This window comes from Labrus bergylta, chromosome 10, assembly GCF_963930695.1.
Source record: "Labrus bergylta chromosome 10, fLabBer1.1, whole genome shotgun sequence".
Taxonomy (NCBI): Eukaryota; Metazoa; Chordata; class Actinopteri; order Labriformes; family Labridae; genus Labrus; species Labrus bergylta.
Genome location: NC_089204.1, coordinates 4,121,341 through 4,135,510, shown reverse-complemented (window position 1 = coordinate 4,135,510; position 14,170 = coordinate 4,121,341). Strand labels below are relative to the sequence as shown.

General features: G+C 41.3%; 1 protein-coding gene across 8 annotated transcripts in view; it reads left to right on the top strand.

Moving 5' to 3' along the window:
• The window catches only part of LOC109997504 (stromal membrane-associated protein 1), a 101,012-nt gene that overhangs the window by 8,791 nt on the left and 78,051 nt on the right, over positions 1-14,170 (top strand). For all 8 annotated transcript variants that reach the window (XM_065959201.1, XM_065959202.1, XM_065959200.1 and 5 more), the window contains exons 2-3: positions 5,539-5,672; positions 9,173-9,258. In XM_065959201.1, the coding sequence (XP_065815273.1) occupies positions 5,539-5,672; positions 9,173-9,258 (220 nt within the window). The remainder of the gene's footprint in view (positions 1-5,538; positions 5,673-9,172; positions 9,259-14,170) is intronic.

The following is a 14,170-nucleotide window of genomic DNA, read 5'->3' as shown; positions in this document are numbered from 1 at the left end:
GAGCAAAGACTAATGATGATTCAAATGGTGGCTGTGACAGAAGTCAGTATACATGTCTGGATGTTGAAGCTCAGAACAGATAAAGACTGCAGTATTATTAGTCGTGCAGGTTTTATTGTAAGTCAGACCAGACACAGTTAAAGTCTGCTTCTTTCAGCAGACGAGCTGAAACTGTGTCCCTGAAGAAAGAAACTCCGCTTTCTCACTTTTGTCCTCGCTCACAAATATTGATTGAATAATCTCTCAGGAGTCACATCAGTAGACTCAGATATTCTTGTTTAAACACAGCATCTACAGAGGGATTAAACAGGGTCACAGGTTGATCTCTATGGAAGGGCCTCACCTGAAATGTGTGGCTGCTGTCCTCAGTTTACACACACACACACACACACACACACACACACACACACACACACACACACACACACACACACACACACACACACACACACACACACACACACACCACACCACACATATCCGTCCTCAGCTTGACAATTGGGGCTTTAATTTCATGCTCCACTGGCCGCTGTCCCCTTTCTGCTGTCACTCAGGGAGCCTCCAGGGTGTGTGTCTGTCTGAGGGTCTGCAGGCTGGGATATCTCTCAGTTAGGTGTGTTTCTGTTTTTATCCATGTAGGTAGAAACATGTATCTGTGAGTATATTTTTGGTGGAGTGAGTCATAAAGGTCTAAAAATAGGTGTGCCTCTTGGTTTAATGACAGAGGTTCTGATGCCTTCATTTCCCCTCCGGATAAGAATTTGATTCTTGAACTTGTGATTCAGTCGAAATGAAGTACAGGTTCGTTCCCTTTAAAGTCTAAAAAAAAAAAAACTCACCCCGATGTCCTGTGATTGATGTCATTGTTGTGGGCCCTCTCTTTGCTGTTGTCAAACACAGAGAAGGAAAGTCACATTGATTACTGCAGCCTAACAGTCACTTTAACAGTCAGTCATAACTGCAAAGGAGCATAAACACAAGCCAAGGGATAAACAATCCTGTACGGAGAACATTTTGACACATCACGTTCTCTCTCTGGTATCACCTAAAGAGCAATGCAGATCGTTACCAAGGCCTGCTATCTAAAATGCAACAAATAAACAAAAATATGGAGTGCATAATGCATATTATTCACAATATGATGTTTTTCTGTTGTTATTAATGTTTAACACAATATGTTTAAAACATGATCCTCCGCTCTCCTGAACAAAAAAAAAAAATCTAAATCCACTTTTTGCACTCATAAATAGGCACAAACTAATGTGAAGGCTACTTAAAATGGTGTGAAGCATGGACATTATATTCAGGCCTTCATCCAATGAGTAAGATGTACACATGCTGAGTGAGAATCACTGGACACTGTGAGTGAATGATAAATGGATGTGGTGTGTATGTGACTTCTGGTGTTCCTGGAGCGAGCCTCAAGCGGACCCTCGATGAACTGCAGGATTTTGCACTTGGCATTGGCTTCATTTTTCAACACCTGAGGTTACCGCTTGTATTCAACAGTATGCCAGTAGCAGCCATCGTTTATAGATCTGTAATTCGTAGCAGACCTCCTGTGATATAAGATAGGAGTTGTATGACATTTATAGTACTGTATGTTGGATCTGAGGCTGTATGGTGGACCTTCATGATACTGATGTCTTTGTCAGTAAAATCCAGTTTGAACTGGCTAGTATGTTGCATGGGTGTATCCTCTGTGCAGGCAGTCAGGCTCAAGAGTGTGCCTATGTTTAAAGCACTCTGCAGGACGTGTTCAAATTACCTACTGGAAAGTGCTTGAAGATGTGTTTGAAGATGTGCATGTGGGTGTCTATGAGTAGATCTCATTTGTGTCTAATCAGGTCAGCAGTCTGCAAATTACCATTGGTGTGTTTGTATTCTGTGTGTGCAGAGACTGCAGAGCTCATGTCTACTGAGAGAACTCAATTCAGCCGTCTATTTTTATCCAAGCTTCGGTGCAGAGCGAGTGTAAAGATGAATAGCATCATAAAACTGTTATTGAAACTGAATTATCAACATGAGGCACAGATGAACAGACGCTTAATGTTTCAGAACCGACGTTACTGCTTATCCAAGCAGCCGGTCAGCACTCATAAATCACAGCTGAATTCATCCTCCACATACATTTACAACTATTTTAAAAAGTTGCTTTTATCATGCCACTAAAGTTTTACATGAACAGTGAGGGGCTCGGGTCACCCTTTGTTGGGTCCCTGTGTTGATGGTGTAGTTTCCAACCTGCAGCACCTGACGTTTGCCTATCAGAAAGTTGAAGATCCAACTGCTTTAGGTAAAGATTATCTTCAAGCTTTTAGACAAGTCTGCAGGTGTTAATTCCCACTCCTGATGACCTTCTTGTGGCGGGCCAGGCCAGGCGGACTGGGATACTAATTCATGCCGGGAGTTTGCGTCCATCCCATGGACATGAACCACTAACTGTGTTGGCTGACTATGTCCTTAGTTCTACATTCAGGAAGAAGATAGGCCTGCACACTTGCTCAAATGCAAATGCTGCAGAAGACCTCTGGTGTGATCAATTCAAACGTTTTGTGGCATTTTAGCAAGTGTGCGGGCCTATCTTCTTCTTAAGTCTGCTGATTTAGCACTGCCCTGCACATGCATGATGTGCATATAACTACCTCCTTTTTCTTAGTTCTACATTTCACATTTAGTTAAACCGATGGTACAACAGTGTAACACAAACTTTTATTCACCTGTCTCAAAATACCAATCTGTACCAAAAAACCCCCACTGTAAAGCAGTTTGGACTCAAAACAAATGTTCTTTTACTCCAGCTATAGTCTCTCCACAGCTGTTTCAGAGAAACCAGTAAGTAATTACCAAGTTTTGACTGGTTGAAACACGCTGCCTTCAATGTTATATGGTCGCTCTGTTGCACTCATTAATATGATTTAATTCCTCCACAGAGAGACGTGCTCACTGTGTTGCCTAAGGACTGTTTTGTCACACTGTTATTAGTCTGGCTGCTTAGCTAGCCATGCTGGGTATGTGTAGACTAACCTGGTTATTTATATTTACCCTTACTGGTGAACTTGTCACTTATTTTGAATCATTTCGCTGTGACAAGGCCTTTTCTCTTTCTTGTTCTCTCCCTCTCTGCTCCACCTTCTTTTCCTGTCACATATGATGATGCGTGCATTCATAGAGGTCTAATCAGTCAAGCCAAATAGACGGAAGGCGGGAACAAATAAGGAGGTTCCTGTCTGAGAATCTGAAATATTTAAGGAATTTATTAAATATAAAACATTTTTTTTTTACATTAAATCTATGACATCTCTTTGCTGCCTAAAGAGGGGAATAATGAGATCGTACTAAGTAACTCAGAGATTGTTGGTTGTCGTCTCAGAGATTTTTGGTTGTCATCTCCTGAAACTGGCACTCACCAGTTGAAGCATCAAATAGCACCAGTGCATGCTGGGTACAGACTACAGAGTGAATGTGATTGGCCTGCCACAGATCAGAAGCAGATGTCTTTCTACAATAGCACACTTTATATTTGGAGTTTAATTTGTGTGAGCAATTCACTTTTGGAAATACTGTCAGACCTCGCTGGACACCTCCATTGATTCTGCCACCGACATAAAAAAAAATCCAAAGCTGGTAGGCAAAGAGATTCCATTATGATAACTTACTATTGAGGAGAAAGTCATTTTTATCAGGATGATCTGCGTAAAATCAAAAATTGATCTCCAGCCTCTGCATTCATAGCAGTGCTATCTCACTGAAGATGAGAGCTCGGCTAAGAAAAGTATTTGTATTTGTTTTGCAGAATGTGCTGAAAGAGGTTATCTAAGAGCAGCCAAAGTGAAGTCCAATCCATACAGATAGAGTCCAGCTTACAATGGCTGAGCTGCTTGATTTAGGCTTAACACTCAGTCATCCCTGCCTTAATGCTCCTCTGGGCCGTCTAGCGCATTAGTGCCACTGCATTAACACATCGATGCTCTTACCCAAGACCGGCAGGCCCAGTAGACTCCGTGCCATCCAACCATCCCTGCTGCACCACAATTATGTAGCCCGGATCCATAAGAGTTGATCCTTTGCACTAGCTGTGTTCAAAGTCGCTTTCAATCGTCAACATGACAGATAGTGAGCTTCATGCTCTGGAAGGCGGACCGAGCCAAACGATGGAGCTGAGGGACTGCAGCCACTCTCCCATTAAAATGATTCCACTGTCATGTCAGTGCTGTCTCCTGTTTCCCCCACGGAGGGTTGGAAAAACAAGTGACTTTCTTTAATGATGCATGAAGCATTTGGACAAAGATTTCCATTGGCGGCCCCTTTACCTGAACTTCAACATTTTAAAGAGAATTCACAATCTTTAAACACACACACACCACACCACACCACACCACACATGAACAAGTCAATTCAACTCAACAGAAGGTTGATGTCATTTTCTAAAATTCAAGAAATTCAAGTATCCCTGCTTTAGACTGACCCCTATGAAGGCAACTGCTTGTGGGATAGTTCTCCCTCTCTTCCACCCTCTCAACAGACATTGCACAATTGTGTGTCAACAGGAATCAAAGTCTTTTGTGTGTCTGGCTCGGGGTTCTTCTTGTCTTCTGGTTCCCTGATGTCCTCTGCAAGGCCCTTTATGTAACCCTCTGTTGGTTATTATTTTGCAGTGACCTCCATCCATCCACAAAAGACGAACATTTCTATTCATGTTTGTTTCATCACTTTGGTTCAAAACAAGTGCTACTCTGAAGTTCAACCTTCAAACAAACCATAAGCAATGAATCATTTTATCACTGTCTGCTTTGAATTGACACTTTGTAAGGTAACTGTACAGATTAATAAAAGGTTCTGCTTGAGCTCAAGACGGTTTTTTGAAAATGAGTCTACTAATGCTTCAATGTGCCCTTTCATATAAAGTTGTTTTTTCCCAGCAGTTGCATTGGATTTTAGCTTTTGATCACGAGGAAATGTAATATGAGAGGCATACACTAAGCGCTCACACATTTTATGATTCTTCAGCCTTAGAAATTACAAACCACATTTGAACAGACCTTAAAATACGAAGTTATCCGACATAAGATGGGACCATTTTTTAAACAATTTTTTTTTTTTTTTAAACACTTCAAATAGACTCATAACTGATAGAAGAAAAACTGTGATAAAAAAGTTTCTATAAATGATAGGAAAGCTTTGTAGAATCCATTAACTCTCATTGAAGGGGTTAAGGAGATTACCCTTCAAGCAATGTTGAACTACTTCAAAATGTTAGGGAATAACCTAGAATTTGGTGTGTGTGTGTTTTGAAATGTTTGTGCTGTTCTGCTTTTATCTCTTTATATAAGCTTCCTGAGCTCTTGTTGTACTCTGAGTGTGTCGACTGTACTGTCCCTGCATGATGCTGCACTCTGCAGAAGCCCCCTTGTCAGTCCAACTGTTGGTCCAAACTATGGATGGAACTCTTTTCCTATTTTTGCATTACTGTTGGATGGGGATGGGGGTGGGAATCTCCAGGAAACTGACAATGCGACTCTCTCTTGAATCTTTCAGGTCCTCGGTGGGCGTCATGGAACCTCGGAGTGTTCATGTGCATCCGCTGTGCGGGCATCCACCGCAACCTGGGGGTCCACATCTCCAGAGTCAAATCTGTCAATCTGGACCAGTGGACTCCTGAGCAGATACAGGTATACACACACACAGAGGGCCAAACACACACCTTCACAAATGCTTACACCAGCAGGGAAGTACGATAATAAATGCTTTAGTATTGTTTTTACATTACTTTACCTTTCCTACATTCCCGTGGATTCAGGCTGTAGACAGCAGAGTGTCTCTGTTTAATAGATGGTAGACGAGAGCAGGACGTTAAAGTTAGACTAGTGAACACTGGGAACAGGACAATAGTTTTTCACTTTTCAAAGTTAAACTTGATTATGCATTAGACTTACAGCCATATATTAGTTTGAAAAACCATGTCCAACTTAGACAACATCAAGCTAATAAATGTGGTGCATCAACACAGTGTCTCTTTAAAAAAGCAACAACAAGAGCAGGTCTTCTTACACATGGGGGTGGGGGGCCGGTTCGACTCAAGTGTTCATCGTACTTATGGAATATAAAGTTACTGCGAAGAAAAGATGAGGGGTCAAAAAAAGCATCATTCAGTACTTGCTGTACTGCTGTGTACTCTCCCATGGACAATGGACAGTAGATTGTAGGGATGCATGCACACACACACACACACACACACACACACACACACACACACACACACACACACGTGTTGAATGTCTCTGGAATCCGTGTCTGGAATCCAGAGAAGTGTAATTCTTCTGTGTATGGATGTGTTTTGTGGGTAACTAGCATGTCACATTGATTCAATTACACACAATAAATCAGTAGAACTGTATTTGTGTGTGTGTGTGTGTGTGTGTATGTGTGTATGTGTGTATGTGTGGGAAACTCACCTGAGCATGCTAGTAATTTATTTAATCATTGAGTCTTTAATGCATCCAATTGTTCAGTGTGTGTGTGTGTGTGTCTCTTTGAGGCAGTGCAGAGCCATCAGCTGAGTGTGAGTAGAAAGGCTCTCACTCTGAATGTTAATCACTGTTTTCAATGACTAATTAATTCTGGATGGCTGATTATTCCGACTCCATCTCCCCCACTCCTGCTATCATCACCCCATTTATCACCCTCCTCTTAATTTAGCCCAGACACATACGGCCAGTGTGTCTATCACTCTCTCTGTGTGTGTGTGTGTGTGTGTGTGTGTGTGTGTGTGTGTGTGTGTGTGTGTGTGTGTGTGTGTGTGTGTGTGTGTGTGTGTGTGTGTGTGTGTGTGTGTGTGTGTGTGTGTGTGTGTGTGTGTGTGTGTGTGTGTGTGTGTGTGTGTGTGTGTGTGTGTGTGTGTGTGTGTGTGTGTGTGTGTGTGTGTGTGTGTGTGTGTGTGTGTGTGTGTGTATGTGAAGGAGTCAGCCAGCAATTTGAGATGAATACAAATGTGATGTTTGAAAGAACTCACTGTGCGTGTCTGACATGTTCTCAGGCGTTTCATCAAATGCCTTTCTTGTATTGTATTTTTTTTAAAACCTTGGCCCTACTTTTAAATGTTTTCGCCTCTAAACGTCTAATAGATGTGGACAGTTGACTGTTTTAACTGGCAGTCGCTGAGAAAGGTGTAACGGCTGCAACCTAATGTCCAGGACAAATGTTCCAAATCAAAGAACGTCCACTAAAGTCTGGCTCAGACTGCAGGAGTTTTTAACCTTCCTGATTTTGAATTTGAGTAGCATCACACACAATCCTAACAGATTTTATTCTCCATAATCTAAAACATGCTAACACTATAAAATATGAAAATCGTGGCACATCACAGAATACGGGATTATAGTGCCCGACGATGGAATGCACCACCTCACGTGACCACAAGTAAACAATAGAATAATCTTAAATCTGCGATTATAATGCTTTGTGCAGAGAGGAAAAAACACGGGTTGTATATTCTTCAGTGGGAACTGGAGCAGAGGTCAGATTGTAACTCTCAGATGCATTACAGTTGTCCTTCCCACCTGTACGTGTTGCATCTTGCCGCCGGTCGCCACTACTACACTTATTACTGTCCTCCTTCGTCTTTCTCGTGATATTACTCACACACGACTTCTGCCAGAGCCTTTCATGATGTAATCGTCAAGATTTTAAATGCTAAATATCAAAAATGTTTGAAATAAATCAGGGCTTCCCCAGGCAGATCGGGAACTTCCAAGATTGGATCTAATTGGTTCCGAGCAGCCTTGAGTCGGGAACGATTATCGGGAAGGAGGAATCGGACCTTAAATCGGCCCAATTATCCTGCAGTGTGAGCCTGGCTTAAGAGGGCTCGTTTCTGCAACTGAATTATTTTAAGTGTCTGAAAACATAGCAGAGAAGATCCCTTAAGATTAAAGTCTTTTTTTGTAACCATAAGCAGCAGTTATATTGCTCACCTTAAAGCTACAACACACTATTGACAGGAACTGTAACTTTATGTTGCTAAAACGAGTTGCTGGTCTACAGATTATTTGATTTGTTGGTCCCCAGATGCTTAGACTTGAAGATTCTTTTAGTCATTCTTTCACTTTCTGGTTAACCTGAGCTCCACCACAATGTTTGTACAACACACTTACACGCAAACAAACACCAGACAGAGGTTGTGGTAGACCACAACAAAGAGCTCGGTCTATCCTTGTAGAGATTCTTTCTTCTTTTATGTTGTCAGACACTTACAATAACAGCCTTGTCCTGTCAGAGGCAATAACAAGAACTTTAAGTGGGCTGACTGTCTGCTATGATCACATTCCAGCCGTAATGGTCCACTCTACAGCTGCCAGCTGATGCAATCTACTCAATTTATATTAAAAAAAGTGAGCAAGTGGCAACCTTGGATGTTGAAAGTATGAAGCAAATGTGGAGTTGGAAAAAAAAGAAAATGCAGTTCCTTGAGTGTCTGCTTAAGGCTGGCTCCAAAAGCCACAGAAGTTCCATTAACACCCCATATAGAAATGCCCAATAAAACAAGGATTTTTGAGCTTTTTCCTTTATTTAGACAGGACAGCGATAGAGTAGGGAACTTGGGGAGAGAGTGGGGAATGATGCAGGAAAGGAGCCACAGGTCAGACTAGAACCCGAGCTGCGGGCTTTGACGACTGTAACCTTCGTACATGGAGTCGTACCTAAGGGCCATCAGCACCTCTTAAAATGCCCATTTTGACAAAGGAAATAACAGGTTTACAGCCTGGAACAAAAGATGAATTTGGTCTGAATTGCACTTCCTTGTCTTTATTGGTACACACTGTATGGGTGGTGAATTTTTATAACACATCTGTTTATAATATTTTATTATATGGACAAGAGTTGTGCTTACATGTGCATAATTAGGTGCGGGCATCACTCACAGGGGAGCGCTTAGTAGCTGTTTGCGAGTAGGCTTAAGGTCGCCTTATTCAGGTTGTGGCGACCACTATTGTTGCGCTTCAAAACTGCACTTCAGAAACCAATGGGTGATGTCACTGAGACTACATCCATGTTTTATACAGTCTACAATTTAGACCCCAAAATATGAAGAAAAAAAATTGGACCATGGATTAAAAATACAAGATGGACTATTTAACACCACATTCTTGTTTCTCTCCCTTCTTTCTTGCAGAGTATGGTGGATATGGGAAACGGCAGGGCCCGTCAGCTGTATGAAGCCCACCTACCAGAAGGCGTCAAACGGCCACAGACGGACCAGTATCCTTCTTAAACATGCTCTCTGTGTGTTGGCCTCACACTGTCTATTTACTGTCCACGCCAGTCTTTCAAAGCCAAGATTTCTTTACGTAGAAGCTCTGTGTGTCACAGCACGTCACTACACATTGGTGTAAAAACTCCCTGTTCTTCACTGCTGGCATATAAAGTGCTTCTCACACTGCATGCACATTAGAACTACCTGTCAGGATACGTTTGGATGAAGCCCTTTGTTTCCATACATGCCAGTGTTGATTTACATAAAAGGTCCCTTCTTCCCCATATATGTCTACTTATGTTTACATGCACATTTAAAAGCTCCCAATGTCCCTTTAAGTTTTCATAAACATTGCTCACGTCCCCATTGGTATGTTACATGTAAATAGATAAATGACGGTAAAAAGCTACATGGATGATAGAAAAAAGCCCTCTCGATTGTCTTTTTTCATTTAGGATTAATACCATATCCTTATTTACTCTAGATATGAAAGTACGGACATATTTTACATTTGTGTAAAACTAACATTTCCCTATCAGAGAACAAGTTATTCCAACCAATTATCAACCGTGCAAATAAGCCAGCATGTCATTTATAAAAGTGTATAGAAAACAAAACAATCTGTCTTTCTTAATGGAGTGAATGTGGCTGCGAATCCAGTTAAATGTGGTTGTTGATACATTAATCTTCATCATCGTGATGCTGTTATTTAAAGCTACTGCTCCCACTTTTTAAAGGAAGAATGTGAGACTTTTTGATCCAGTCGCTCTTGAGCAGCAGCATGAAACAAAAAAAACCTGCTGTTTGGCCACACTTTTATGTCAGTCTTGGACTATGGTGATGTCATCTATAGGCATGCACCTGCCACAATGCTTAAACGTCTCGACTCTGTCTACCACTCTGTGTTAAGATTTATTACAGGTGACCCCTATGATACACATCATTGTATCTTGTACAGCAAGGTTGGATGGTCATCTCTAACAGAAAGACGTGATATGCATTAGCATCTTTTTATTTATAAAGCTCTCACAGAAAAACGTACCCTCATACCTGACAGAACTGATCCATCTCTCGACTGGGCATTACCAGACACGTTCCTCAAGACGTTTACTGTTGAATGTTCCTCGAGTCAGATCGGAACTGGGAAAATCAGCTTTTTCTTATTCTGCACCGGACTCTTTGAACAACATACAGCATCTTTTTGAGGGAAATGAACTCTTACCTTTTGGGCATTTTAGAAACCTGATTTTAAGCCTCCCAACCTCTCTTTACTGTTTTACATAAGTGTGTTTATTTATTGCAGTTTTGTACTCGCTTAATTGTCTTAGTACATTTTAGACTTTTTTATACTGATTTTATACAGTCTTGTATTTATCTGTCCCGTTTTTCTTTTTGATTTAATGTCTATTTTCTAATTATTTCTCTAATGACTCGATGTCATTGTAAATGATGATCTTTCGAGTATAAATAAAGGTTGAATTAAATTGGAAAAAATGGCTGACAGGATAATAATGATATATTAAAAAAGGAGTATACAGCCATAGAAATGCAGCGGAGGAGCCTATTACATGTAGGAATTGAACACAAGGCTGCAGAACACTCAACTTTATGATTACATGAATTGAGAATTTAATGCTGCATGTAACTGACATCTTCACTAATTAGATATCTGACTTAAACTTTGCAACAAGTCACTTTTTAAAAATAGGAGAATATTGGTAATTTAGTCAAATAACAAAATGCAGGTTGGCCTTTAAAAGAACTGAACAACTGGGTTAAAATCTGCATCATCAACCTCCACTCTGTCTATGCACAATACCAATCATTTCCCACATTAAAAAAGAATTGACAGGCTCTCCTCGTCAGCAGCACTCCCCAGGACACCTCCAGCAGTGTCTGTGTATACAGCGATGTTACAGCACTTCTTAGTTTGCCCTTTTCCAGCGTACACGACGAGACAGCTGTGTGGTAAACACAGCAGCATATGTTCCTGTTTCCACCAGCAGACTGAAATAAATACTCTCCCTGTTTGAAATGCTGCTCTAATACCCTATCTTGTATCTGGCAGGCCCATTTGTGCGGGTGGTCATCATACTTCACTCTTTTGAAGTCCATTAGTCGTTCTGACAGCAGCGCCGCTGGCTGAAAACAGTAGATAACAGACCCGGGATTAGAGGAGCGAGCGCCTGAATGTGCGTTAGGTTTTTTTTTTCCATGTGTTGTTCTGTGTTTATGGACACACACCACTTTGCCCCCCCGCTATTTACTCTGCTTATGTATTTAAATGACAGAATGGAGTGTGATTTCAAGGACATATTTGCCATCTTGTTTTAGACACATTAGTGTGTGTGTATTTATGATGTTTTTGTTTCAGTGTGGTACTCTCAGAGTTGTATTTGAAGTTGTAGACGGGGTTAAAAAACACATTCCTGAGTAGTATCTATCTTTCGCTCCATTGTCTTGTTTGGCCGTGGTTCTGTCACAGTGGCAGCATGCTGAGCAATGCATTTCAGACCATGCCTCCCAGTATCGTTTTCCAGCTCTTCCAGGGGAATCCTGAGGCTTTCCCAGGCCAGATGAGTGCTGGATCCACCCAGGGTCTTCTCCAGTTTGGACATTCCCATAAATCATTCAAAGGAGAGTACCCAGGAGGCATCCTAATACAATGCCCCAAGCACCTAAACCAGTTTCTTTTTGGTAGGAAGGAGCAGCAATGCTCCGGGGGAACCGCCACTCTGCCGTGGAGGAGGGGTTTGCATGACTTCACAAACTTGGGAGCCATGGTTTCGGTGCGGTCACCAACTGCACAAATTAGAAGCTCCGAGGAGGATTTATTCAACCTAAGAAGGGAAAGCCATATCTGGTAGAAGAGCTCATCAGTCAGCGTCTGATGGCTGAGGGTTGAACCGTGGGGCCAAGCTGCCCTGAAAGCCAACCAACTGTATCAATCGTTATTGAGGCTGGGGGCTTTTTCAGTCAAGCAGAAGACAAATGTAGACAAAGAGCTGGCCTCAGGATGTGAGATGTCTTCCTAAATATATATATATATAAAAAGCTATACCAGATTTGTTTCAGAGTAGCCAAATCACACGTGTGTTCAGATCTTACGCTGTGGGGGAACTTCTATTCAGTCTTTCTTATAAGTGGGTTTCACAGGAAGTGGTGGTGTTGTGGTGAGGAGGTCTGCAGACAGTAGAGATGCCTTTGCTAGATATACAAAGAAGACTCTCTTCCCTGGCATCAAACTACAGATATGTATCTGTGGTATTTCAGTAGATGCTGTAGCTAGCTGTTAAAGTCAGCTGTGAAAAAGCTATGGCATAGCTACAGTGACTGCTAGTCTGCTCCTAGCTACACAGATACCCATGAACCCACCTGATACAGGAGTTGTGTGATTCATGCCATTCTTATTGACTTACAGTACATTAGGTCTTTTCATGCATGAATACACGTTGAATCTTCTGTTTTGAAGCTGTTATGATTGTCTTTAATTTGATTTTTGCTCCCTCTGTGGACAAAATTGGTATATCTGATATTGTTGAAATATTGATCATTTGGGAAGCAGTTAAAGAAATACAAAAATAGTGTTCAACACTTGTTTTAATCAGCTGTTTGCAGGAGGAATAGGAACAATGTAAAGCATGTTTGTGGCTTTAAGGTAAATAAGGTGTTGCTTTCAGACCTTTCACCTTTTCGGTTGGTGGTGTCCTGAGAAGAGAAGTCCTGTTTATCCTTTGTCCTATTTATGATGGACACTTTTGTGGTCTATCACATTTTGCTCAACAGGTATGCTAATAGCCCAGAACACCTCACTTTAGATAAGCTCGTGTACAGCTTTAACCGACCTGTCCATGTAGGTTGCAGCTGCATTACTGTGATTGGTTGGATTCATATGAGATACGAAATGAAGTTAAAACAGAACCAGTCAAACAATTGATGCAAAACTTTAATTTAAAATGTTCTTTTTTAAGCCTTATGTTTGCATTAAGCCCAAGATAAAACCTGCAGGAGACGTCAAGAAAATTGTATCTGTTTGTGGTCATCGTTTTAAAATGATCACAAATCACAAATGTCTTTAGAAAACAAGTAGAAAGTCAGTACTAGAATAGCAGACTTTTCAAAATGTGTAGGATCCCTTTTTGTCTTTTTGTTTGTAATTGGAATTCTTTGTCAATCAGCAGAAACCAGTTCAGCTGTAAGGTATCTATCTGAACAGAGCTGGACATCATGTCAAAGGTCAGCCCTTTGTTCATATATCAGCCACTCTTGCTCCATGTGGTGCGTTTTGTTGTTCCTTCTTTGTCGTATCATCCGTCTTCATCTTTGTCGAGCTGTGCTGCATATCGTGGCATAGCAGCCACAACTGTTGCTAGTCAACAGCATTAAATAAGTGGTGTGTTTGACATGCAGCTCCAGCAGCCCGCTTCTTCCAGCCTATCTCTGCGTGTGCGTGTGGTCATCATTTTTCAGTCCCTAGAGATCTACAACTCAAACTGACAAAAGCGTCGCTGCTGAAAGGGGAAGATAAGTGAATCGGGATCTGTTGTGGCTGGGTGTAATGGTGGTGTGGGTTTGGGAGTGTTAGTGAGTTTTAGTTGGTGTGTGTCCATTATGGTGTTTTGACAATAGCATCGTCTACATATTGTGTCATTCATCAGAGCACCAGATCAATATCACCATTTGAGAGCAACATTTATGAAACCTGATTTATACTCAGAGAAACTCAGGAATGTTTTCAGGAACATACGTAATATAAATGTATTTTTCACAGATGCTAATGGCACTTTGTGGCATTTAGATTTGTATTGCAGACATTGTATACATATATAGGTATCTGTAATTAGGATGATGCATTCAAAGACAAAAGGCTTCAGGGATTTGATTGAAATCCGCTTTCAGTTCAGCTTAATAGCTGTT